At 43.6% G+C, this 27,621-nt stretch overlaps 1 protein-coding gene across 1 annotated transcript; it reads right to left on the bottom strand.

Annotated features, from left to right (window-relative positions):
* Positions 1-457: 457 nt before the first annotated feature.
* On the bottom strand, positions 458-26,892 carry LOC115638175 (olfactory receptor 6F1-like). Its single transcript, XM_030539742.1, has 3 exons — positions 26,819-26,892; positions 4,407-4,467; positions 458-1,402 (listed from the first exon to the last, which is right to left on the bottom strand). Exons 1-3 carry the CDS (start codon positions 26,890-26,892, stop codon positions 458-460), a joined length of 1,080 nt encoding a protein of 359 aa, XP_030395602.1.
* Between the last annotated feature and the right edge of the window lie 729 nt (positions 26,893-27,621).

Below are 27,621 nucleotides of genomic sequence, written 5' to 3'. Positions count from 1 at the left end.
AAATTAGTACACCTTTACCCCGATAGAACGCTGTCCTCGGGAGCCAAAAAACCTTACCGCGTTATGCTGAAACTTCGTTATATTGAACTTGTTTTGATCCACCGGAGTGCGCAGCTCCCTCATCCCCGGAGTGCTGCTTTACCATGTTATAGCTGAATTCGTGATATATCAGGTCATGTTATATCGGGGTACAGGTGTATTATACCTACTTTAAAGCCCATTTATACTGCCAAAAGGGTCCAGAGTTGCTTTATTGTGAATGAGAAGCAGGCCCATGTAATATAGTTTCCAAACACTGGGCCAAACTCTGTATTAATTATTATTATTAGTAGTAGTATATATTAGGATAACCAGACAATTGTATTTGATAGTGTTATGTTTTGATGTTTCACTTGATTCACTTGTTTCACTTTCTGCCTGCCTAAATTAATGATATCCAGGTCATTGAACAATTGTGTCATATCCTACTGAAAGCCTTTATCATGACTTCTTTGACATCTTTGTTTCTTAGAGTGTAAATGAAAGGGTTAAGCAATGGTGTCACAATAGTATTGAAGACAGAGACAATTTTGTTCATGTCCAGTGAGCTCTGTTTAGAAGACTTGATGTACAGAAAGATGGAGCAGCTGTACAACATAACCACAATGGTGAGATGGGCAGAACAAGAGGAAAAGGCCTTTTCCTGGCCTTGGGCAGATGGGATTCTCATGATGGTGGAGATGATGTAAATGTAGGAGCCAAGGGTGACTGCACAGGACCTCAGAACAACAATAAAGAAAAGAGCAATGTACACCATTTCAACCAGGTGTATGTCTGTGCAGGACAGCGCTATCCAAGAACCTATGTCACAGAAGAAATGGTTGATGACTGTAGGGCCACAGAAAGACAACCTGGTGATCAGAAACATTGGCACAGAAATAGTTAGGAAACCACCTACCCATGAGCCCAGGGCCAACTGAGTGGACAAGGTGTTGTTCATGATGGAGTGATAACGCAATGGGTGGCATATGGCCAAATAGCAATCATAGACCATGACTGCCACGAGTAGAAATTCAGTGCAGCCTAGGGAGAAAACAAAGTACATCTGCAGGAGGCAGCTGGGGAAGCAGATAGTTTTGCTTTGTGACATGAGATTGGCAAGAATTTTGGGAATGTAGACTGTGGTGACCCAGATCTCCAGGAAGGAGAGATTGCAGAGGAAGTAATACATAGGGGTGCGGAGACAACGGTGGGTCCACACTAAGGATATGATGGCGGTGTTTCCTGTGAATGTCAGGAGGTATATTAAAAAGAATATCATGAAGAGTGAGATCTGCAAATACCGAGAGCCGGGGAACCTAAGCAGAATAAATTCCTTCACATTGGTTTGATTTCCCTTCACCAGTGGGGACAGGTGGTGTACCTGCCAAAATACAAGAAACTATAAAGGGAAGACAAATAAATAATAGGTGATATTGTTAGAGCCATATCATTGTTGATAGACAATAACGTGAGCAATCACATATATATTAGGATGCTGAACAGAACTTGTATGGTGTAGTGCACATTTATAGAATCATAGAAGATCAGGGTTGGAAGAGACCTCAGGAGGTCATCTAGTCCAACTCTCTGCTCAAAGCTCTCAATGGGAGCCCAGAGCCCTCAGCATATTGTCGGCTCAGAGCATTAGACAGAGATGGGCACCCATTTGAATCCCAGACCTGGAAACAGAACCTGATTCCCTGTTCCGTTGTCCGAGCTATTCAAACACACTCCTCACCCAGAGCCTGAAACGGCACCCAAGAGTCCTATAGTTCCTATATTTTCAAAAACGACTCTGATTTTGGGTGCCTCTGTTTTGGGACATCTGCTCTGAGACATCTTAAAGGGGTCTGCCTCTAGTGTGCAACTTGGTTCCCAACTCTAACACCGAAAAGGACAATCCGATGTTGCTGTTCATGATACCCTCATATTTGACTTATGTCTCCTTTGACCAATGGTAACTGTGATGGGACCACAGATTGGCAGACTCCACTCACCTCTAATTTTGGTCATAATTTATATTAATAAATAGTTCATGAAGGATTAGTAATTGAAGTTTTCATAAATGCTTAAAGCAATTTGTACTGAGTCCACTAGTCATAATATGTTGCTTATAAATCTGATTTACAGCTTGTCATAAACAGATAGTTAAGGGTTAATGTCTCTTTTACCTGTAAAGGGTTAACAAGTTCAGTGAACCTGGCTGACACCTGACCAGAGGACCAATTGGAGGACAAGATACTTTCAAATCTTGGTGGAGGGAAGTCTTTGTTTGTGCTTTTTGGGTTGTTCTTTGTTCTCTCTTGGGATTAAGAGGAGCCAGACATGCAACCAGGTTTCTCCAATCTTTCTGAAACAGTCTCTCATGTTCTAACTAGTAAGTACTAGACAGAAGGCGAATTAGTCTTTATATTTGTTTTCTTGATTTGCAAATGTGTATTTTGCTGGAAGGATATTTTACCTCTGTTTGCTGTAACTTATACTTAGGCTAGGGGGGAGGGAGTCCCTTTGGTCTATGTAAAGCTGAGACCCTGTAAACATTTTCCATCTTGATTTTACAGAGATAATTTTTACTTTTTTCTGTCTTTAATTAAAAGCTTTTCTTTTTAAGAACCTGACTGATTTTTTTTATTCTTGTGTAAGACCCAAGGGGACTGGGTCTGAACTCACCAGGGATTGGTGGGGGAAAGGAGGAGGGGAGGAAGGTGAAATTGAGTCATTTTGCAGTCCTCAATTATATGAGTCATGGTTTGTGGCTGTCTACAATAACATAATGCTTCTGAAATTCTGCTGCAGCACCAATTCCAGGTCCGGTATGAAATCGTTTCAGAAGGCTTCATTGTCTTTGTGGTAAATCAAACCCTGGTTGACATTGAGTGTGGTCTGAGACAAGATACTTGTTTGTCACTTTCTCTGTGGACCATGAAGCTTGCCATATGTCCTCTTTCATAAATCCCTCATCCAGAAAATGTATCCACAAGGGGCAATGTGAGGGCAGATGACCATGTGGTGGACTAAACAAGTAGTTAATTAACAGTATGTGGTATAACATATATATAATCTATTAATCATTTGTAGGAAGGCTGGACAGATTTTTTAAAATAATTTCAGCACATAATATCAATGTTTATTTTTAAGCATTTTTTCCTAATTTTAGCTATTTACATTTTCACAGTTGTGTCAAATTATGAGAAGGGGGACAGACAATGGGTGGGTCAGTCAATAATTATTTAATGCCTGTAAATGTTGAGTTTCACATATTTAAAACTTTATGACCCTTAAAACACAAACTGTCAACTTCACATGTCAAAATACACAAAGTAAATAGCCTTAAATTAAACTCTAATAAGTTCTCAGGTAGCATTTTCTTTACTATTCTTTCCTGTACATTTAGACTCATAGACTCATAGACTAATAGGTCAGAAGGGACCAATCTGATCATCTAGTCTGACCTCCTGCACAAGGCAAGATTATTATCAATGGAAATATTTTATCAGTTTGTGTGTGTAAGGTAAAATTGGCGTTTATTCACATTCAGCAATAAAAATCTAATCTTGCGAAGCCGATTTATAAAGCATTTATAAATGGTACCCTAATATAAAGTTTGACCCCATTTTCTTCACTTAATGACCCTTCTGCAAACTTTACTGTCTTCAGGATATTTTCACGAGTGTAACTGATGTAAACTTAGTAAATAATTATGTTGATGATACAGAAGGTAGAAGGGAATCCATGTCCTTCTTTCTGAGCCGTACTGACTGCAGAACTATTTCTTTTCTTTTCGGCAATTTTTTTCTCTCTCTAAAGTGATCAGATCTGATTCAGAGTAAATAGCGGGGAAGATGGTTTTATTTTGGAAAGTGGAGAGGCTGCATTATTTGCAAAACTGACATCATTCTGCAAGACAGAAAGATGGTGAAACTGATCAGAAACTGACTATAAGCACTTGTGAAATTGTCTAATCTGTTTTTATACTGGCGTGTGGGACAAATGCAGAAACATGGGCTGGCATTCTCAAAGAAGCTTGAGGGAATTAGGCACCTCAAACCACTGTGTGTCAATGGAATTTATGCACCAGACTCCTTTAGAATCCAATGAAAATTCTAACCTAAACCCTTCCCTCCCACCCCCACAAACAATGAAAAGAAAATCAGGCTGAAAAATTTGTTCCATTTAAGGAACAAATATTAACTTGAATGTTAGTAATAATAATAAAAACAACACATTTTCATTTCAATTAAACTGATGTAAATGTTAAGTATTCTGGGAAGGTGTGACAGAGTAGGGAGCGGGGTGGATTGACCTGGGAATATCGTTTAGTTTTACTGAGACTGTCTGAATGGGGAGTCGGAGAGCAGGGGATGACTTTAGGTGAGGGACGGTACCTGAGCCTGTAATCTGAGCGAGGAAGGGAGGTGGGGCGAGTCGTCACCTTTGCCCAGGAAACTGGACAAAGGGAGAGGGGGAGAGAAGGAGGGGGAGACAGTCTGCTGGAGTGTTTTTTGTTTTCAGTTTTGGGCTGGCTGGGAAGAGGCAGGGAACCCCAAGTCTGGGGTCTAAGATCCTTGCCCCACAGAAGGACCTGGCTGAAGGGTCCTGGTTGTACCTAAAAGCCCTGCTTGGGACTGTGTTCCTGTCATCTAATAAACCTTCTGTTTTACTGGCTGGCTGAGAGTCACGGTGAATTGCAGGAAGTGCGGGGTGCAAGGCCCTGACTCCCTCAAACTCTGTGACAGAATGTACTTGAAGAATTTTCAAAACATACTCACTGTGTTTGTAGCAAACCTGTGGATGTATCCTGAATTGAACAAACAAACAAACATTTGATATCACATCATATGCAGAAGAAAGTGATCTTTTAGCACCGTCAGAAAACCAAAACCAGTCAATCTGCTTCTCTAACACACACTTCTTTTGAAACTTGTCAAAAATTCAAGCACTCAGCCTGCCCTATTGGAGTCAAACATCCAATATCTTAGTAGATTGTAGGCACATCACATTGTAATTGAAAACCGAACTATCTATATCTTATATGCTTAGGTTTTCCTGTATGCTCTATCCAGGCAAAATAACAGTGTTCGACTCAGGAAGGCTGATTTCATCTGCTCAGAGGCAGCCTTGGGACATGATTTACAAAGAAATTCACAGACTTTCTCCTGAACTTTGGGGTGGATTGCTTGTGAGGTCATTAAATAAATAACTCAAGGGCCAGGTCTCAGAGTAGCTGGCTGTAATTCCCACATGTCTGTATGGGTGTTGTGAACTCACATATTTTCCTACATAGAGTTCCCCTGTACTAAATTCTGAGCAACGTCTTCATGCTCTTGCCTCATGTCAAACCTCCATCCATTATTCTTATATCTTGTTCCCAAAAGAGTGGGCTGAATAACAGAGCACAGTGGGACAGCCAAAGAATAGCAATAATACTTAGCTCTTACACTGGGCTTTAAATCGGTAGATCTCAAAGCATTTTACCAAGGAAGGCAGGATTCCGATTTCACTTATGGGGAAATTGAAGCACAGAAATGGGACCAATTACATTGGAATGAGTGAGAGGGGAATCAGCCCCACTGACTGCAGTGGAGTTGCTCAGGAGCAATTTCTATAGGGGTGAGTGAGGAGACAATCAGACCCACTGAATTCAGCAATTCATAGATATTAAAGCCAGATTGTACCGTTATGATCTAACCTCCTGTGTCACCCCAGTCAGGGAATTTCACCCCATGATTCCTACAAGCCTCTAACTTCAGTTTGAACAAGAGCATCTCTTTTAGAAGAGACATCCAGTCCTCACTTAAAGACTTCAAGTGATGGAGAACTTACCACACCCATTATAAGTTGTTCCAGTGGTTAGTTACTTGCATGGTGCAAAATGTGCTTCTAATTTCCAGGCTGAATTGGATCTCATACTGTTTTTGTTCACTAGATTAAGGACATCTCTACTATTAGAAATCTTTTCCTTTGGCAGGTACGTAGCACTAGATTTTCAAAGGTATTTAGGCATCTAGTGACATTCTCAAAAGTGCAGAGGCAAGTTAGGTTCCTACTCCCACTTGACTCAATGGCAGTGAGGTGATTTTTTAAATCTACACTAGCTGCATCTTTAGGCACCTAAATCCTTGACAAAGCTGACCATTATAAACCATGTTCAAGCCACCTCTTTGGTAAACTAATAGATTAAACTTCTTCTTTTACACTAAGACATAAGAACATAAGAACGGCCATACTGGGTTAGACCCATGGTCCCTCTAGCCCAGTATCCTGTCTTCTGACAGTGACCAATGCCAGATCCTTCAGAAGGAGTGAAAAGAACAGGGCAATTATTGAGTGATCCATCTGCTGTAGTTGAATCCCAGCTTCTGGCAATCAGAGACTTAGGGACACTCAGAGCATGGGGATCTGTCCTTGACCATCTTGGTTAATAGCCATCAATGGATCTATCCTCTAATTGGGGAAGGGATAGCTCAGTGGTTTGAGCATTGGCCTACTAAACCCAGGGTTGCAAATTCAATCCTTGAGGGGGGTCATTTAGGGAACTGGAGTAAAAATCTGTTTGGGGATTGGTCCTGCTTTGAGCAGGGGGTTGGACTAGATGACATCATGAGGTCCCTTCCAACCCTGAGATTCTATGATATAAGTGAAAACAGAACTAGTGGAACCAGAGGCCCATCTGGTGCCATCCAGGAGAGCTATCATGATGTAAACCAGTGAAGGGTCTGGCCAATGTATAACATTACAGAACACGCCTGTAACAGGGAGAAGCAAGCTGTGCTATGTCAAGCATATGAGGGAGAAAATGTGCCTTGTAGAGACGTCTGAGACACTGGGGAAAATGTTCACATGTGCCTGAAGGCCAGATGTTTAAAGGTAGTTAGGCAGCCCACTGAAATCCATAGGAATTAGGTGACTAACGTGCCTAAGTATTCCTGTAAATCCCTTGAGACATCTGGCTGCGTTTTCAGATGCCTAATCACCTTTGTTGCTTTTGAATATTTTAACCACAAGGCCTACCAGAGTGAAACAGAGAATCTTGTGTTGCAAGTTCACCCAGATTTATGCTACAGAGATGTAGCCCTTTAAGACTAGAGACTGCTGGGAGTTGCAGGCTCTGGACAGGGCACATGATGTAGATCTGGTCAGCTGACAAAGGATAGTGTGACTATCACCCTGAAGACTATAGAAGGGAAGACCCTGAGTCCAGTCCTTCCATGGGACATAGCAGAAGGCTGATAGAGTAGCTGTGAAGAGGTAATTACTTTTTGCCCACACAAAACATTGTAATATTAGAAAATGTGGCTTAGTTGAAATCAAAGTTTTCCAGCGGAAAATGTCAATTTTTACAAAATATCTCAATTTTCTGTTGGAAAATGAAAAGTATATATTTAATTAAGTTGGACATTAAAAATATTTCCAAAGATCAAACTGAAACAAAACATTTCATTTTTAAATAAGGGTTTGATTTTTTAAAATTGACATATTTAAAATTGACAGAAAAGGGCAACTAAAATGATTAGGGGTTTGGAGAGGGTCCCATATGAGGAAAGATTAAAGAGGCTAGGACTCTTCAGCCTGGAAAAGAGGAGATTAAGAGGGGATATGATAGAGGTATATAAAATCATGAGTGATGTTGAGAAAGTGGATAAGGAAAAGTTATTTACTTATTCCCATAATACAAGAACTAGGGGTCACCAAATGAAATTAATAGGTAGCAGGTTTAAAACAAATAAAAGGAAGTTCTTCTTCACACAGAGCACAGTCAACTTGTGGAACTCCTTACCTGAGGAGGTTGTGAAGGCTGGGACTATAACAATGTTTAAAAGGGAACTGGATAAATTCATGGTGGCTAAGTCCATAAATGGCTATTAGCCAGGAAGGGTAAAAAATGGTGTCCCTAGCCTCTGTTCATCAGAGGATGGAGATGGATGGCAGGAGAGAGATCACTTGATCATTGCCTGTTAGCTTCACTCCCTCTGGGGCAACTGGCATTGGCCACTGTCGGTAGACAGATACTGAGCTAGATGGACCTTTGGTCTGACCCAGTATGGCTGTTCTTATGTTCTCATATTGACTTAAATTAAGACCGAGAAGGGATGAGAGGGGAAACAGAGATAAAGGAAGAGGGCAAGTGACTTGCTCAAGGTCCATACTGTAGGTCAGTGGCGGTATCAGGAACAGGACCCAGGTGTTGAGTCCTGGCCTCGTGCTCTAGTCAGAAGCCCACAATTCCTGCCACTGCACAACATCTGGCTGGGCAGAAAATCGTAAGGGGGTTGCACTTATAGTTGCATTAATGATTTGGTTGCTGTGTCCCTAGAGGTATCTCTACACAACTCGTGGAAATGAGCCTCCAAGCTCAGGTCGACAGTCTTGGTCTTGCGCTACTGCATTAAAAATAGGTGTGTAGATGTTGCGGCCTGAACTGGAGTTTGGGCTCTGGTGTGTACAGAAGAGGGGGTGGGCTTCAGAGCTCCAGCCCTAGCTGAACAAGTGTGCTGTTATTTTTATCACAGTAGCATTAGCCCTGGGAGCCTCAGTCTGTGGACCCGGGCTCTGAGTCTTGCTGCCGCAGCCTGTGTAGACATACCTCAGGAGCACCAGTCATAGACTGAGACCCTGTTCTAATAGGCATTGTACAAACACAGAACAAAGTGATGGTCCCTGCTCCAGAGCATTGCAATATAAGTCACTCTGTGGCTAGACCTCTGATGACTTTATTAATGCTGATTCTTGTAGCTAGACATGCCACAACCCAAGGGATTTGATGGCAGCTCAGTGACTAATTGCCTTAATCTCAACCACACCCCCTTTTGATTGGTGTGTACATTTTGTGCTGCCCCTCTTCACGGGGTGAATTTCAGCTTGAGTGGAAGACTCGCCACAGTATCTGAACACATTCAAGACATTAGTGTACTATCGGAGCAACTTACTTAGGATTGTGGTGGATTCTCCATCACTGACAGTTTTTAAATCGAGTGGTTTTTTTTTTTGTTTCTAAAAGCTCTGCTCTAGGAATTATTTTGGGGCAGTTCTCAGGCCCGTGTTATTGAGGAATTTAGACGGACAGGACCTTCTGGCTTTGGAATCTATGAATTTATGGGAGAAGACCATGAAAAGACAGCTAATTTGAACAGGTGGGAGTTTGAAGTCACCTGAGCAATTCAGGGCACCCATTTCCCATTAATGGAAACTGGACATCTATATGCCACAAAACCTCTTAACAGGTCCTATGTGGCACTGCAGTGATGCCTAGGCTTTGGGCGGGCCCACTGGATGGGGGTGAATTTCACCCAGTGGGGAATAGACAAGACTTGGGTGTAATTAATAGAAATACGATTCCTTGAGGATGAAGATCCGGGACAGCCTGCTGTCAGAGACAAGATACTGGAATTGATGGACCCTGGTCTGGTCCAATCTGGTGATTCTAAGGCACTTGTACTGGTTCTCTAGATCCCAGCCTGCACTATCAAATGGCACCACCCAGGGACTGGACTGGAGTAAACAGAGATGCGGGCTGGTATTTTAAAAGGAGGCCTAAGGGAATTAGGTGCACAACTCCCTCTGAAGTAAAATGGCATTTGAGTGCAAACTCCATTAGACTTCTTTGAAAATCCCACGTGGAGCAAACCTGTTGGCTCAGTTCAGGCATTGTGCTTACCTCCAGTGCAACAGTCATACTCCCTCCAGAACAGGACAGGAGGGGTAATATCCCAAGTTAGGAGGGGATCTGCAAGTTGCATGGAAGCAGCTTCAGCAGCCTGAGAGCTGGCTGCAGAGGGAAGGCCGCGTAGCAGAACCCTTAGAGTTGGGGCTGAAGGGTCTGAGAGCTGCTGCTGCTGGGAGCTGGTTTGAGAACCCTGGTTTAACATAATCAGTATTTTTCAGATACTTGAGTGGCCCAAAATTAGGGTGAAAATTGGTAAAAAAAATAGCAGGGCCTTTGTATATGATAGTGCTACTATGTGTGTGCATGCATATTGTGTGTGGGGGCCTTTCTGTGAACCACCTTATGTGGAATATACTTGTGTGTGCATGCTTTGTGTATTTCTGCATTGTGTGTGTATCTCTGGGTGTCTCCTTCTGCCTGCACGTGTAATTGTGTGTGCATGCTGGGAAATGAATTCTTTGTGTGAGTTGTAATTTTCTGTGGAACAGACGGCTGAAGGCAGACCCTCAGCTGGTGTAAGTGAAAGTAGCTCCACTGTGGACAACTGAGTTAGGTGGTGAAAACGAGTGTGAGGATCTAGCCTGATGTTCCAAATGTCTCTCTGATTGCTGCCCTGTACCACTGATGTCCAGGCACAATGGTACTCCACAGAGCTGCCCCTTCAACTGACTGAGACATCCATGGGGAACATCATGGGAGACAGGAGAGATTCCAGAAAACTGGAAAAAGGCAAATAAAGTGCCCATCTATAAAAAGGGAAATAAAAATAACCCAAGAAACTACAGACCAGTTAGTTTAACTTCTGTGACAGGGAAGATAATGGAACAAGTAATTAAGGAAATCATCTGCAAACACTTGGAAGGTAGTAAGGTGATAGGGAATAGCCAGCATGGATTTGTAAAGACCAAATCATGTAAACCAATCTGATAGCTTTCTTTGATAGGATAAGGAGTCTTGTGGATAAGAGAGAAGGGGTGGATGTGTCAAATATCAGAGGGGTAGCCGTGTTAGTCTGGATCTGTAAAAGCAGCAAAGAATCCTGTGGCACCTTATAGACTAACAGACGTTTTGGAGCATGAGCTTTCGTGGGTGAATACCCACTTCCTCAGATGCATGTAGTGGAAATTTCCAGGGGCAGGTATATATATGCTAGCAAGCAAGCTAGAGATAACGAGGTCAGTGGATGTGGTATACCTAGACTTTAGTAAGGCATTTGATATGGTCTCACAAGATATTCTTATCAATAAGCAAGGGAAATACAACTTAGATGGGGCTACTGTAAGGTGGGGTTCCTAACTGACTGGATAACCATACTCAGAGAGTAGTTATTAATGGTTCCCAATCCTGCTGGAATGGTATAACAATTGGAGTTCCATAAGGGTCTGTTTTGGGACTGGCTCTATTCAATATCTTCATTAAGGATTTAGATGTTGGCATAGAAAGTACTCTTGTTAAGTTTTCAGATGATACCAAACTGGGAGGGATTGCAACTGCTTTGGAGGACAGGGTCATAATTCAAAATGATCTGGACAAATTGGAGAAAGGGTCTGAGGTAAACAGGATGAAGTTTAATAAAGACAAATGCAAAGTGCTCCGCTTAGGAAGGAACAATCAGTTTCACACATACAGAATGGGAAGAGACTGTCTGGGAAGGAGTATGTCAGAAAGGGATCTGGGGTTTATAGTGGACCACAAGCTAAATATGAGTCAACAGTGTGATGCTGTTGCAAAAAAAGCAAACATGATTCTGGGATGCATTAACAGGTGTGTTGTGAGCAAGACACGAGAAGTCATTCTTCTGCTCTACTCTGTGCTGCTTAGAAAGAGAAGACTCAGTTTAGTTCTTTTATTGCACGATGCACACACAGTTATTAGGGTCTGATGGAACAAGGTAAAACCTGAGAAGGAACTGGTGGAAAACATCTCCTGAGAGTGGAAGGAATTCTCCTGCTAGCAGTTTGGCTGTAAATGTACAGGTTGTGTTTTCCCATAAGAGGCCAATGCTAGGCATCCAAATCCTATGGGCAGTGAATCGGAGTTCAGCACCTAACATCCTTTGGTCCCATTGTCAATTACAACAGGACGTGGTGGAGAAGACAGGGCACTGGACTGGACTCTGGAGAGATGGTTTCCTGCCATGAGCCTGCTTAGTGACTCTGGGCAGGTAACGTCACCTTGTTATGCCTGAGTTTTCCCAGCTATAATGTGAGGAAAAGGGTGTGGAGCTGGGGCTAAAATCACAAAGCTCCCACTTTAGGCACCTGAAGCCCAGAGTCCAGCCCCCGGGGTTTTCACACCCAGCTCAGCTCCTGGCAAACCCTGCAGGCACCCAAGTGTTAGCAGTAAATGGCCTGTAGGTGCTCCTGGACATGCCCTCTGCAGCCCCACACCAGGCATCCGGATGCCAAGGCCTCAGAGCGCCGCACAAACCTGGGGAAGGTGGGTGTTCCCCTGCCTGACTCTCCATCAGGGCCCCGTCCACAGGCCAGGTACCCAGATGCTTTGGAAAATAGCACTGGGACCCCAAGTATCGGGAAACAACTGGCCCTAAATTGTTGCTGAAAAGTGGGCAAATACGAGTTCTGTGCTGGTGTCCTGTGGCCAAGGCCAGAGGGTTTCCTTTGGCTTTTCTCTTCTTTTGGAAAGCAGCCTGGAGATGAAATACATATTAGGAAACAAACATTAATGGTACAATTGCCTAACACTGCTATTCCAGGCGGATGTTGCAAGCCTATGTTTTTATAATGTAGATATCATACAATTGTGTATATGAGTGCATATGCATATGTGTGTGCGTGCAAATGTGAGTGTGTGTGCGCGTACATATGTATATGTGCTTGCATTTGCGTATGTGTGCATGTGGGTGTGGATATACATGTGTGTGTGTGTCCATGCTTGCATGAGTGTCTGTGTGCATGCATATGTTTGTCTGGATAAGTGTGCATATGCATAAGCGTTTGAGTGTGTGTGTGTGTGTGTGTGTGAGCATGTGTGGATGTATGTGTGCATGTATATTTGTGTGTGTTTTCATGTTTGTGCATATATGTATGTGTATATATGTTTGTGTATGCGTATGTGTGTGTGAGTGTATGTGTGTATGTGTTTGCATGTGTGTGTGTGCGTGTGTGTGTACAAGTCTCCCATTCTACACAGAATAGATGCCCAGTGTTCCAGCTGAGTCCATTTGGCCTGCACCCTCTCACTGAGCACAATCGCCCCCATTGTCTGAACTTTGAGCAGTCACAAGTTCAAATCTCCCACCAGCCCAGTAGTACCCACCTGTGGAATCTGACAAGACTGGGGTCCCAGGTTTCAAGAGGTCTCTTCATCTCCACTTTCTCCCAGGGCTGTAAGAGCAGTGGTTCTCAGCCTGAGGTATGCGTACCCTGGGTACACAGAGATCTTCACAGGGATACATCAACTCATCTAGAGGTTTGCCTAGATTTACAACAGGCAATATAAAAAGCACAAGCAAAGTCTGTACAAACTAAAATTTCGTAAGACAATGACTTGTATATACTGCTCTAGACTATACACTGAAACATAAGAACAATATTTGTATTCTAATTTATTTATTTCATAACTATCTGATAAACATGAGAAACTCAGCAGTTTTTCAGTACTAGTGCGCTGTAATAGTTTTGTATTTTTATCTCTGATTTTGTAAGTAAATAGATTTTAAGTGAGGTGAAACTTGGGGATACACAGACAAATCAGACTCCTGAAAGGGGTACAGTAGTCTGGAAAGGTTGAGGGACACTGTGTAAGAGCAGGACATGAAGCCCAGCGGAGCTCAGGGAAACACAACCTGACACTACATCAGACTTCACTTCAGGCCCTACCTGTGGTTGGGAACATATAAGCAATCAGCAGAGTTCCATAATAAATGCTCACCACAATGAGGTGGGAGGAGCAGGTGGAAAAGGACTTTTGCCTCCCAGTGGTGGACAGGATTCTCAGAATGGTGGTAATGATGCAGACATAGGACATCAAGGTAAGAAGGAATGGGACCAGTAAGAAAATCAAGCTGAGTGGGAAAGCCAATGTTTCCATCAGGTGAGAGTCATTGCAGGACAGTTTTATAAGGGGGATTAAGTCGCAAAAGAAATGGTCAATAACATTAGGGCCACAGAAAGTTAAGTGAGATATTGACAAAGTTGTTATGCTATTACCTAGGAAGCCACCTATCCAAAAGCCATATGCAAGCTGGAGGCAGACCCTGCCACTCATACGGGCTGCATAGTGCAGTGGGTTGCACATCGCTAAATACTGATCATAAGACATCACTGAGAGGAGAAGGCATTCTGTTGCAAACAGAGAACCAAAGAAATAATATTGTATGACACACCCATTGAATGAAATAGTCCTGTCCCTAGTCAGAAGACCAACCAGCATCCTGGGCAGGATTGTGAGGTGTAGCAGGTCTGCAAGCAGGACAAGTTCCCCAGGAAGAAGTACATGGGGGTGTGAAGGTGCTGATCAGTCACAACCAGTGCAACGATGAGGATGTTACCTGCCATGGTTGTGATGTAGATCACTAGAAACAGCAGGAAGAGAAGAGTTTGTTGATTAGGAAAATCCCCAAATCCCAGGAGGATGAATTCTGTGATGGACGTTTGGTTCATTTCCTCTGGGTTCACTATGCGTTCCAACTAGGGGAAAGAAACAAAAATTTACAATGGAATCTGTAGAAGATACATTTTCATCATGCTTTAGCATCAATTTAGTTTCATAAATATTCCATAAGGCCCCTCATCCTGTAGGATCAGTGAAGAACCAAGATTCTGGAGGCAAATTTCCTATTTAGATCTTTTTTATTCCATTATCACCCCCCTCTGGTCAGTGAAGAGAGCGATGCAGACAAAAACCACACACACTGTTGTGCATATTGATGTCAAAATTGGCAAAGCCATTTTGAATTAGTCATTTTTAACTTCGACAGGTGGTCCCCATGGCTCACCAGGGTGAACTGTAACTTCTTGCACTGCAAACATATTATCAGTTCAGCTAATGGCTAGCAGGCTCTCGTGGACTCAGCCAAGAGAGGGGACAGTGACCAACACACTGTCATAGCAGGCTATGTTAGTCTCCATGAGACAAGGTCCAGCCCTTTACTGATTTTATTTTTTTCCCCTTTTTTCACATTCATCTTGGACCACTCCAGAGAGAGAGACATGTCACTGAGCTGTTGCATCACAAACTGATGCCAAATTTACACTTCACTCCCCTTATAGTTTCCTCTGCTAGCACCACAACCACCATGGTGTTTCAGTTACTTTTTCTCTGAAACACTCGCCAACTGAATCTCGTTTTATTTTTGTCTGCAAGTGACTCGTTCCTCAGTCCTGCTGTGATTATTCTTCCGCTCCCTGCTGATGTTGTCTGCCACTATGATTAACTACATGCTCTGGGTGAAGGGGGATTATGAACTCGCATGGGACCCACAACTCAATGTGCTTGCTCTTCAACTGTCTGCTTCCATGAGTCACAACTGAGAATACCAAATTCAGAACTAATTCCTGAGAAATAGGGCAGACACAGCCCAAAACTGGTGATAATTCTCCCACAAGATATACCAAACCAGCAACAAAATAAAGTTCTGTCTCACCACACTGGCTAATAAGAAGTCAGAAAAGCAGTCTCCTTAGGCATTCCAGTCCTTCTATCACCACCAAAATACTAGACTTATGGAGGAGGGGGTATTTAAAGCAATTGCATCAAACAAAAGTTTTTGTCTGATCCCAAAGGACCAGCTGCACACCCAGGTCAATATATAACTCAGATCTTACCCAATAATCATGCCATGGCCAATCCTTTAGTATTTAGTTAACCAGCACCATGCCCCACTGGAGTTCTGCTATCTGTTATGTAACAACAGAGATGGAACCAGTGACATGACTCCATTTAGCCTAAAAGGGCAAGTTTAATTTTCAGCTGTTCAGGTGTGACTGTACCTTTAGTCTGTGAGGGCATACTGGCTGTCACACATTCAGGTTAACGGGCTTCAGTGTTCCTTTGCAGTTGACTTTTTAATGTTCATAAACTTGTTATGATCTGAGGTAGTTTAAAGCATAACACAGGTTTTTAGGTTTGCAAATCTGTGACCCTCTGCCTCTTTGAGATTATTTATTAATTATTATTATTATTTATTTTATTTTGCTTGTCATAATGTGGGAGGGTATCTTTGCTGCCCTCTGCTCATGAGGTTATGTATGTGTCTTGTAGCATCTTCTTCATGCCAGTTGAAAGGCTTTATTTTCAGTAGGTGTGGACTGATTCTTTTCTCTTAAAAGGCATGTAATTTTTTCAGGTTCACACTGATGAACACAGAAAACAATTGGGGCTGTTAAACTTTCTTCAAATTCCATAGACAATTAAGTTCTATATTTTCCAGTATAGTGCTGAAATGGGTTTGTATATACACACATCAACATGCTTAACTACTCACTTTCCCCCAAAACATGGGAGTTGTGTGAGGAGCCATATCAGCGTGTATGACATATTAAAAGGCAAATTTTAAGTAGAACTGTATTCTAAACTGCATTATGGTATTGTATCAAAATATTGCATTTCAATGGGAGATTCACCTTCCTTTATAGGAACAGAACAGACTCCTGAAACTCTTACCATAAAAGTGGTCCACAGACATTGTCTTCAATGGGATTGAACAAATGATTAAGGGTTTACAGGATTAGGTTCCAAATATGTAAATTGTTCTAATGAAACTGACAAGGCCTGAGCTGTCAGATCAGAAGAATCTTCATTCAAATAAAGGTGGGCAGATGTTTGATAAGTCTTAGCTCCATTGCTAAGATGAGGAAATTTTTTTAGCACAATTCTTGGCAGATGCCTGAGGCAGCTGGTTTAAGGTCATCAGTGTCCAGCATTCTAATCTACACTTATAGTTCTCTCACCTGCAAAGCTGGAAAATGAGGCATTTGTTTTCTTTGTTTTGCTGCTCTAGTTCCAGTTAACAAATGCATGTTAGACTAGTTTGGCTGCAAAGAATAATTCTATGTACATGGGACAACACCTGATTCCTTTCAGGCTGTGGAACTGGGCTGACATCAGTATCCAAACATCCTCTGGTCAGAGCAAGCAGAGGCATTCATCTAATGATTTGGACTTGATGTGATTCAGTATGAATGCCATGGATAACCAAGACCAGTGGAGAAATAGAATAAAAAACACTGTTTAAACACACACACACACACACACACACACACACACACACACACACACACACACCCCCCTCTTGAGGACTCCTTACCAATTTAACAGTATAATACATATGCCAACAAATTTAAATAAAGCCTTTGTTTAAGTTTGTTAGCATATGTATTGTGCTGTTAAAGCCATATAAAGAATGAATGCCCTCTCTAGCCATGTTCTGCCCTGCTGCACGTAGGAGGAGGGGGGGCCTAGCCCCAAGTCTTTCCAGTACCCCGTACCCACTAAAAATTTCTTACCGGTACTGCATTCTGGAGAGTACCACCCTAACTGAAATACTAGACACAACCATTTTCTGTCATCATGTCTGAACTACAGTTCTCCTTTTCAACTACCAATTTTGGCATCCACAAGGCATTAGATGCATCAGAGCTTACTAAGAAATCACAGGACATATTCAAAGCATCTATGGGTTTATCCAGTATGCTGCTTTGCTGTGTATAGCCAGGAATCCAGCCTTCCTTTGACTGGAACTAACTAACTGTTCACTTAAAGAATCAACATGGAGACATTCATGTCTCAACAATGTTGTCTTCCCAACAAGCTGGTCAAGCATAGCCACCTGCTTTTAGGGCTGTTTAAATTCTCTTAGAGTTTTTGCTGCATCTAAAGCCTTCCTTAAGTTACCCACACTGGATCTTTCTAGAGCTGTGTTGGGTAAAATCTGTTTCTGACCTGTATTATGTAATGTCCGTCTTGGATTTGTAAAAGGACAGCTAAGCCTCCATCTTGGATACCCTTCTCCTCAGACGATTTAGTGCCCTTTCAGCTTTTTTCAAATCAAGGAGGGGAAAGGTCAGGATAGTTAGAGTCATATCACAGCCATAATCTGCCTAGCAACTGCAGGTGATTTAGTGAGTGGCAGGCCTGCCATTCAGGGCTGCCAGTCTGAGTAGCAGCCAGAGACCCACACAGTTCAGCTAGCTGCTAGGAGCCTCAGAGGGACCAGGATTCATAGGACTTTGGATTCATGGTCTCTATTAACATACTTGCACTCAACTGCTGCAGACCATTAGTGAGCACATACTTGCACTGGACTACGAGATCAAGCAGAGACTGCATGGGCAAGCACTGAAGACCTACCTGAGGGAGAAGACCTGCCTGGAGGACCTGTCCAGAAGGAGAAAAATACCCAGTTCCTGAGTTCCTGTTTGGTGTCCAGCACCCCTGATTTTTACCAGTATCCCTGTTGGTATCCTGAGTTTTTGTCATTGTGTCCCTGTCTTCATGATATGGTATTGTAATACCCATTGTGGTTTTCCTCTATTTTACATCCATAGGTTCAGGGTGTTTAAGGGCTCTGAGCTTCATGCTCTAGTAACTGTTAACAACTGAGTGCCTCTTCCTTATGTTGTTTATTCTCTGAAGGTGTCCTTGTCGAGTTTACTGACTAGTGGCATAATAAATATGTGTCTGTTACATCTTATTCTGCCTGTGTCTTACTAAATCACCCGAGGATAGATGTGGGAGGGGGTGGGATCTGCAGACAGCCCATCTTCTGATCTGTGTAAACCATAGTTAAAATATTTTGGGCTAACACTGGGTCAGTGGTGTCATAAACAGATAGTTAAGGGTTAATGTCTTTTTTACCTGTAAAGGGTTAACAAACAGGGAACCAAACAGCTGACCAGGGGACCAATCAGGAGACAAGATACTTTCAAATCTCGGTAGAGGGAAGCCTTTGTTTGTGTTTTTTGGATTTGGCTTTGTTCTCTCTGGGATCTGAGAGTGACTGGACGTACTACAAGCTCTAATTTTCTATTCAAGTAGTAAGTGCAAGTAGAAAGGCGGTTTAGTCTTTTTAATTGGTTTTCTTTATTTGCAAACGTGTATCTGGCTGGTAGAGGTCTAATGTGTATTTGGCTGGAAGTATTTTAAATTGTATTTCTGCTGGAGGAGGCTTTTTCTCCAGTTTCTAGAAGCTGACAGACCCTGTAATATTCCATCTTGAATTTACAGTGATTTTCTTTATTCTTTTATTAAAAGTTTTGCTTTTAAGACCTGTCTGATTTTTTCCCCTTGTTGAGGCTCAAGGGAATTGAATCTGTACTTAACAGGGAGGGAGAAGGGTGGAATCCCTTTGTTTAGATTCATGGAGCTTGAATCTGTATATCTCTCCAGGAGCCCAGGGAGGGAACACCTGGAGGGGAGGAGAAGGGGAGGGAAATGGTTTATTCCCCTGTGTTGTAAGACTCAAGGAATTTGGGTCTTGGGGTCCCCAGGGAAGGTTTTGGGGGGACCAGAGTGTATCAGGCACTGGAATTCCTGATTGGTGGCAGCTTATCAGATCTAAGCAGGTAATTAAGCTTAGAGGAATTCATGCTAGTACCCCAACTTTTGGACTCTAAGGTTCAGATTGGGGAAAGATACTATGATATGGTGTTAGCGGTAGGATAAGAATCCAAAAGCCAGTGAGTTAAAAGCAAAAGCCAGTAAGATTATTATTTTTCTTTTTTCTCTGCTAGCTGCTTATAAGTAGAGAAAAGGGGGTTTTTAAAAGCAAGTCTGCAGGGTTTTTTTTCCTCTCTTCCTTCTGAATACACTGAAGGCAGAGAGATTAAGGTTTAACAAGGGTCTTTTGTTAAACAAAAGGACTCCAGCTGTGAGTCAGAGACCAGCAAAACACATCTGCAAATCAAAGGGTTTCTTTTTTTTGTACTCTATCTCGAATAGCTACTTAGAAAAGTTAAAAAAGACTCTGTTGCTAAGCAACCCTAAGCAGGCAGCAGAGGAACAGCATTTCAGGCAGTAAACAGAAGAGGGCACACCAGCACAAGAAAGCAGGAACAATGAGCACCAGTGCAGCAACAAGCAAACTAAAAATAGCTAAACTAAAAGCAATAAACAAACACAACGAACATAAAAGACGAATGGAACTAATTCAGGCAGAAATGGCCAGGGAAGAGGCTGCCCACAGGAGAGACATGGAGAAGCAACAAAAAGAGATAGAAAAGCAGCAAAACCAGCTGGAACTAAAAGAAAAAGAGATGGAGCTCCAGAGGGAAGCCCACCAGCAGGCCATGGAATTAGAACAGGCTAAGCAACAGAACACAGCCAATCCTAACAACACTTCACCAGTTGTTGTTCCACATCCCAAAAAATTTCCCACCTACAAGGCAGGTGATAACACTGAAGCCTTCTTAGAAAATTCTGAAAGGACCTTCCATGGATACAGCATCTCTGAAGACCAGTACTTGATAGAGCTGAGGCCACAACTCAGTGGACCCTTAGCAGAGGTGGCGGCTGAAATGCCTAAGGAGAACATGAATGATTACAAACTTTTTCAAACCAAGGCCAGATACAGAATGGGGATAACACCTGAGCATGCCCGTCGGCAGTTCAGAGCCCTAAAATGGAAACCAGATGTGTCATTCCCCTGACACACCTACCACATTGCAAAGAATTATGAGGCCTGGATATCAGGAACAAATGTTAACAATATGGACGAGCTGCATCTCCTGATACAAATGGAGCAGTTCTTAGATGGTGTTCCTGAGGAAATAGAGAGGTACATCCTAGATGGGAAACCCAAAACGGTAACCGAGGCAGGGGAGATTGGAGCCAAATGGATGGAAGTGAAAGAAAAGAAAAAAGCCACTGTCAAGGGGAGCGAATACCCCAGGGGGCACACCGACAATAAACCCTATAACCGAGGGCAACCCAAGACCCCACCTACAACCCAAGGAAAGCCCCAGACTACCTATTAGCCCACCTCACCAGTCTCCAGTAACCCACCTCGGCCCAGTGACCAGTCAGCTGGACGATCCTTTAAATGTAATGAACTGGGACACATAAAGGGCAACTGCCCCAAGAACCCCAGCCGAGTGCAGTTCATTACACCACCATCACACCAACGATCCCCAGGCCCAGATGCCTCTCAAATACCCTCGGAGTGAAGGGAAATTTTGAGAGTGGGCGGAAAGAAGGTTATCGCGTGGAGAGACACGGGGGCACAAGTGTCAGCTATCCACCAAACCTTAGTGGACCCCAAATTCATCAACCCAGAGGCCCAAGTGACAATTTACCCCTTCATGTCACAAGCTGTACACTTGCCTACAGCTGAACTGCCTGTCCAGTACAAAGGCTGGTCAGGAATGTGGACTTTTGCAGTCTATGACAATTATTCCATCCCCATGCTGCTGGGGGAAGACTTGGCCAACCAGGTGAAGCGGGCCAAGAGAGTGGGAATGGTTACATGCAGCCAAACCAGGCAAGCTTTCAGACCCATTCCTGCTCCTGAGCCGTCCACAGAGGCCCCATCTGTGTTACCAGAGACCCAGTCAGAGGTAGTGGACCTGGATCCCCTGCCAACGACTGAAACAGCCACAGTGACTCCAGTCTCAGACCCGGAACTGGAAAAGCAACGAGCACCAGTGCCAGCAATTGCAAACCAATCTTCAACCCGAAAGCCAGAGGGCGCCGGCGAGCCTAAACTGGCAGAAGCAGCAGACAACCACATCCAAGAGGCTCAGCCAGAGCCTGAAATACCACCTGGTACACCAGCGGAGAGCAGTTCATCAGCAACGAAAACAAACCCATCACCTACATCGCTTCCAGAGGGACCAAGCCCAAGTCCACATCTAAGAAAGAACTGGTGTCTCCAGCTTCAAGGGAACAGTTCCAGACTGAGCAGGAAGCAGATGACAGCCTTCAGAATGCGTGGGCGGCAGCAAGGAGCACCCCACCGCATATCAGCTCTTCTAATCGATCCTGTTTTGTTGTAGAACAAGGACTTTTATACAAGCAGACTCTTTCTGGTGGACACCAGGAAGAATGGCATCCACAAAAACAGTTGGTGGTTCCAACTAAGTACTGGGAAAAGGTCTTAAGCTTAGCCCATGATCATCCTAGTGGCCACGCTGGGGTAAACAGAACCAAAGACAGGTTGGGGAAGTCCTTCCACTGGGAGGGGATGGGCAAGAACGTTGCCAAGTATGTCCGGTCTTGTGAGGTGTGCCGAAGAGTGGGGAAGCCCCAAGACCAGGTCAAGGCCCCTCTCCAAAACCATTCCCCATAATTGACGTCCCATTTCAGCAATTAGCTGTGGATATCCTGGGTCCTTTCCCAAAAAAGACCCCCAGAGGAAAGCAGTACATACTGACTTTCGTGGACTTTGCTACCCAATGGCCGGAAGCAGTAGATCTAGGCAACACCAGGGCTAAAGCTGTGTGCCAGGCCCTAACAGACATTTTTGCCAGGGTAGGTTGGCCCTCTGACATCCTTACAGATTCAGGATCTAATTTCCTGGCAGGAACCATGAAAGAACTGTGGAAAACTCATGGGATGAATCACTTGGTTGCCACCACTTACCACCATCAAACCAATGGCCTGGTCGAAAGGTTTAATGGAACTTTGAGGGCCATGATATGTAAATTCGTAAATGAACACTCCAGTGACTGGGACCTAGTGTTGCAGCAGTTGCTTTTTGCCTACAGGGCTGTACCACATCCCAGTTTAGGGTTTTCACCGTTTGAACTTGTGTATGGCCACGAGGTTAAAGGGCCATTACAGTTGGTAAAACAGCAATGGGAGGGGTTTACGCCTTCTCCAGGAACTAACATTCTAGACTTTGTAAGCAACCTACAAAACACCCTCTGACACTCTTTAGCCCATGCTAAAGAAAACCTGAAGGATTCTCAGGAAGAGCAAAAGGCCTGGTATGATAAACATACCAGGGAGCGTTCCTTCAAGGTAGGAGACCAGGCTATTTTCTTGAAGGCGCAACAGGCCCATAAGATGGAAGCATCATGGGAAGGGCCATTCACGGTCCAAGAGTGCCTGGGAGCTGTTAACTACCTCATAGCATTTCCCAATTCCTCCCTAAAGCCCAGAGTTTACCATGTTAATTCTCTCAAGCCCTTTTATTCCAGAGACTTACAGGTTTGCCAGTTTGCAGCCCAGGGAGGAGATGACGCTGCATGGCCTAAAGGTGTCTACTACGAAGGAAAAAGTGATGGTGGCGTGGAAAAGGTGAACCTCTCCACCACCTTGCAACGTCTGCAGTGGCAACAAATCAAGGAGCTGTGCACTAGCTTCACCCCATTGTTCTCAGCCACCCCAGGACGGACTGAACGGGCATACCACTCCATTGACACAGGTAATGCTCACCCAATTAGAACCCCACCCTACCGAGTGTCTACTCATGCCCAAGCTGCTATAGAACAGGAGATCCAAAACATGCTAAAGATGGGTATAATCCGCTCCTCTACCAGTGCATGGGCATCTCCAGTGGTTCTGGTACCCAAACCAGATGGGGAAATACACTTTTGCATGGACTACCATAAGCGAAATGCTGTAACTCGTCCCAACAACTATCCAATGCCACGCACCGATGAGTTATTGGAGAAATTGGGACATGCCCAGTTCATCTCTATAGTAGACTTAACCAAGGTGTACTGGCAAGTACCGCTAGATCAACCCGCCAAAGAAAGGTCAGCATTCATCACCCATGCAGGGGTGTATGAATTTAATATGCTTCCTTTCGGGCTGCGAAATGCACCTGCCATCTTCCAAAGACTTGTAGATGGTCTCCTAGCAGGATTGGGAGAATATGCAGTTGCCTACCTCGATTATGTGGCCATTTTTTCTGATTCATGGCCCGAACACCTAGAACACTTGGGAAAAGTCTGTGAGCGCATCACGCAGGCAGGACTAACTGTTAAGGCTAAAAAGTGTCAAATAGGCCAAAACAGAGTGACTTACCTGGGACACCAAGTGAGTCAAGGAACCATAAACCCCCTACAGACCAAGGTGGATGCTATCCAAAAGTGGCCTGTCCCAAGGTCAAAGAAACAGGTCCAATCCTTCTTAGGCTTGGCCAGGTATTATGGGTGATTTGTACCACACTACAGCCAAATCGCTGCCCCACTAACAGACCTGACCAAAAAGACCCAGCCGAATGCAGCTAAGTGGACTGATAAGTGTCAGAAGGCCTTTACCCAGCTTAAGGCGACACTTATGTCTGACCCTGTGCTAAGGGCCCCAGACTTCGACAAACCATTCCTAGTAACAACAGATGCATCTGAGCGTGGTGTGGGAGCAGTGTTAATGCAGGAAGGACCAGATCATAACTTCCATCCTGTCATGTTTCTCAGCAAGAAACTGTCTGAGAGGGAAAGTCACTGGTTAATCAGTGAAAAAGAATGCTACGCCATTGTGTATGCCCTGGAAAAGCTACGCCCATACGTTTGGGGACGATGGTTCCAGCTACAAACCGACCATGCTGCGCTAAAATGGCTTCATACTGCCAAGGGAAACAACAAAAAACTTATTCAATGGAGTTTAGTTCTCCAAGTTTTTGATTTTGAAATTCAACACATTTCAGGAGCTTCTAACAAAGTAGCTGATGCACTCTCTCGTGAAAGTTTCCCAGAATCAACTGGTTAGAAATTGTCCTTAAAATGTGAGAAGTCTTGTAGTTTACATATTTAGTAGTGTATGTAAAGGTGCATGTGTTTTATTAATCTGTTTATTCTAAAGTCCTAGGAAGAAATCACCGCCAGGGTGGTCCCACATTGTCTGAGATTTGGGGGGGCATGTCATAAACAGATAGTTAAGGGTTAATGTCTCTTTTACCTGTAAAGGCTTAAGAAGCTCAGTGAACCTGGCTGACACCTGACCAGAGGACCAATGGGGGGACAAAATACTTTCAAATCTTGGTGGAGGGAAGTCTTTGTTTGTGCTGTTTGTTTTGTTTTTCGTTCGCTCTTGGGGCTAAGTGGGACCAGATGTGCAACCAGATCGTTCTCCAATCTTTCTAAAACAGTCTCTCATGTTCAAAATAGTAAGTACTAGCTAGAAAAGGCGAATTAGTCTTATGTTTAACAGCACAATACATATGCTAACAAATTTAAACAAAGCCTTTGTTTAAGTTTGCTAGCCTATGTTTTGTTCTGTTAAAACGATATGAAGAATGAATGGCCTCCCTAGCCATGTTCTCCTCCTCTGGAGGGGGTGGGGGCTGGCCCCAAGAATTTCTGGTGCCCCATACCTGCTAAAAATCTCTTGCTGGTAATGCATTCTGGAGAGTACCACCCTAGCTAAAATACTGGACACAACCATTTTCTGTCATCATGTCTGAACTACAGTTCTGCTTCTCAACTACCAATTTTGGCATCCACAAGGCATTAGATGCATCAGAGCTTACTAAGAAATCACAGGACATATTCAAAGCATCAGTGGGTTTATCCAGAATGCTGCTTTGCTGTGTATAGCCAGGAATCCAGCCTTCCCTTTGAACCTGAGACACTAACTGTTCACTTAAAGAATCAACCTGGAGAAATTCATGTCTCAACAACACTGTCTTCCCAACAGGCTGGTCAAGCATCGCCACTTGCTTTTTAGGGCTGTTTAAATTCCCTTAGAGTTTTCTTTCCATCTAAAACCTTCTTTAAGTTATCCACACTGGATCTTTGAAAAGCTGGGTCAGCGGATCCATACACATCTGAAAGACTCTGGCAGTTAGGAACTGAAAATATCTCAATCAAAACACTTTCACACTCCTCCTTGCAAAAACTACCATGAGGATTCTTCTCCTGACAAGCTTCTCTAAGCAACAATCCATCAGTTACAGAAATTCTGCCCTTACCCTCTTCATCTAGCGCTTGCTCTAAAGGAACATTTTCCTGAGAAACAACAGATTCTTTCAGAGTTTCACTTAAATCCAAAATCACCTCTGGCACATTAGGAGGATTTCCACACAATTCCCTTTTATGCAAGCAGCTAGACTCCATAGTTAAAAGATTAGAGGCACTTTCTTTCCCTTTGCAGCTTTCCTCACTGGCAACATGCAGGTTACCAGGCTCAATACACACAGGTTTAGGGACCATTCCCTCCTTGTTACAAGTTTCCACACTGTCAGTGGGTAACAGAGTTAAATCACCTTCATGCTCTCCTTGTGCCCTGGTCATGCTATCAACTTGATGAAACAGAGTTGTCATAACCTTACTCAGCAACCCACTAGCAACAGGCAAAATAGAAGCACCAGAATTGCCCGGCCTCTGTTCAGTACTGAAGATGGAAAGTCCTCAGCAATGTTCTCATTCTTATCACTGAGAGTTTTCATCACCAAAGCACTTTACAACATAAACCCCGTTAATTCTGTTTATGGCTGGGGAAAACACTTGGCATCATAGAAAAGGAAATGATGCCTCTGTGCAAATGATGGATATGATAACTTTTTCTTCCCTGTCCTGAATGATCTATTTTTAACGAAGATGAGGTGAAAGGTTTGCTTACCTTAAAGTTGGCACAGAAGAAGCTGGAATCTGTAACTTGACCTCTTCACTTAGTGTTTCAGAGAGCAGATCTGTCTCTGATCCGCACTCTCTTCACCTATGTTAGTTATCTCAAGGTATGTCTTCCCTGCACACTACTGGCAGAGGCACTACATCGCAGATCAGAGCAGTAACGAGACCTGCGTGTTCCTACCTGGACACCCTAGTTGTGCTGAGACCCTTATTTGCTTTGCTTTGTATCTCTCACAGAAAATAAATGTCCCTTCTGAGTCATTGTTTACTGCGCAAACACAACAGGTGAATTTTTCCTCGAGTCTTTGCTAACGGGCATATTAAATTACCATGAAGGAAAACTGAATACCATGTTTTGTTTAGGTTTTTGTGATAGAGGGTATGTAAATAGACTATTACTTCTTCCGGCCACTCAGGGAATGGAACAGAGAAGGAAAAGCTTCAGAACTAAAAAGTCTTTATTATATGAAGTCCGAGACACAGACCAGGGCCCCACTCTGCTCAGTTCTATATAAACATCGAACAAAGAGGTGGTCCCTGCCTCAGGCCTCTCTCCCTCTGTCCTGTTGAAAGTGCGGGTGAAATACTTAGATATTCATTGGGCCAAAGAGACAGACTGAGAATTGCGCTCTAGCTCATTGGTTGGGGCACTCACATAGGAGCTAGGAAATCCAAGCTCCAGTCCCCTTGCTGCAATGAATAGTTAGATATTTCATACGCCTCCTCCATGTCCCGTCTGTGCCCTAGAGCTGTCCTGTGCCCTGGCGCCTGAGAGCACTGCCAAGGCAGAGTAAGTGCATGTGGTTATGTTGGGCCACGGCATTGCTCAAGAAGCGCAGAGTTCTGGTAGCATTAGCATGTACTTTTACTCTGCACCTCCTCATTAGGAAGAAAGTCCAGGGTGCCATGAGATGGTGGGGTTGGGAGCCCACACCGGTGAAGTTTGCACCTTCCCCTTCTTTTGTCCTTTGGTCAGCCAGTGTGGCAATGGCCAACTTTCTTCCAAAGACTCTTTCTACAAGAACCCCAAAGGGATCGATGGAGCAATAGCCCATCCCCTCATTATCTTGTCATCAATTAGCTCTAATTTCCCACACACCAGTTTTGGTTCATTGACTTGCGCTCTCACGCTGTTCTTGTTTACCAGGTACGACAGTAACACCGTCCTTGAGTTCTGGCAAAAGGACTTTTTGTTTGGACTAATTTAGTCTTTTTTCTCTTCTTTGCATCTTTTTTCCATCCCCATTTGTTGTTCTTGGTCACCATGACGCTGTATGAACTTTCATTCACTTTTCCCAGTTGAGGTCGCACAGAGGGTAAGTTTGTAGGCAAATCATCACAGTTCCTTTGTGAATCCAGCCCTTGGTGGGACTTTTAAAAGCACTGAAGTTGCAAACACTCTTTGAAATCAGTGAGTTTGAGGAGCCTTGGTGCTTTGGAAAAACCCACTGGGCACCT

The sequence above is a fragment of the Gopherus evgoodei genome, chromosome 21 (genome assembly GCF_007399415.2).
Source record: "Gopherus evgoodei ecotype Sinaloan lineage chromosome 21, rGopEvg1_v1.p, whole genome shotgun sequence".
In the NCBI taxonomy this organism is placed as follows: domain Eukaryota; kingdom Metazoa; phylum Chordata; order Testudines; family Testudinidae; genus Gopherus; species Gopherus evgoodei.
This window is presented reverse-complemented; position numbering and strand designations above follow the sequence as displayed.

Bases quoted from the DNA above. Each gene is read 5' to 3' on its own strand.
- LOC115638175 (XM_030539742.1), bottom strand. From the start codon at position 26,892: ATGGAGGAGGCGTATGAAATATCTAACTATTCATTGCAGCAAGGGGAC. The intron at 4,468-26,818 runs GTGAGTGCCCCA...CCCTTTGTCCAG, and splicing joins TTGGATTTCCTAGCTCCTAT to TTTCCTGGGCAAAGGTGACG. The intron at 1,403-4,406 runs GTACCGTCCCTC...GTATTTTGGCAG, and splicing joins CGCTCAGATTACAGGCTCAG to GTACACCACCTGTCCCCACT.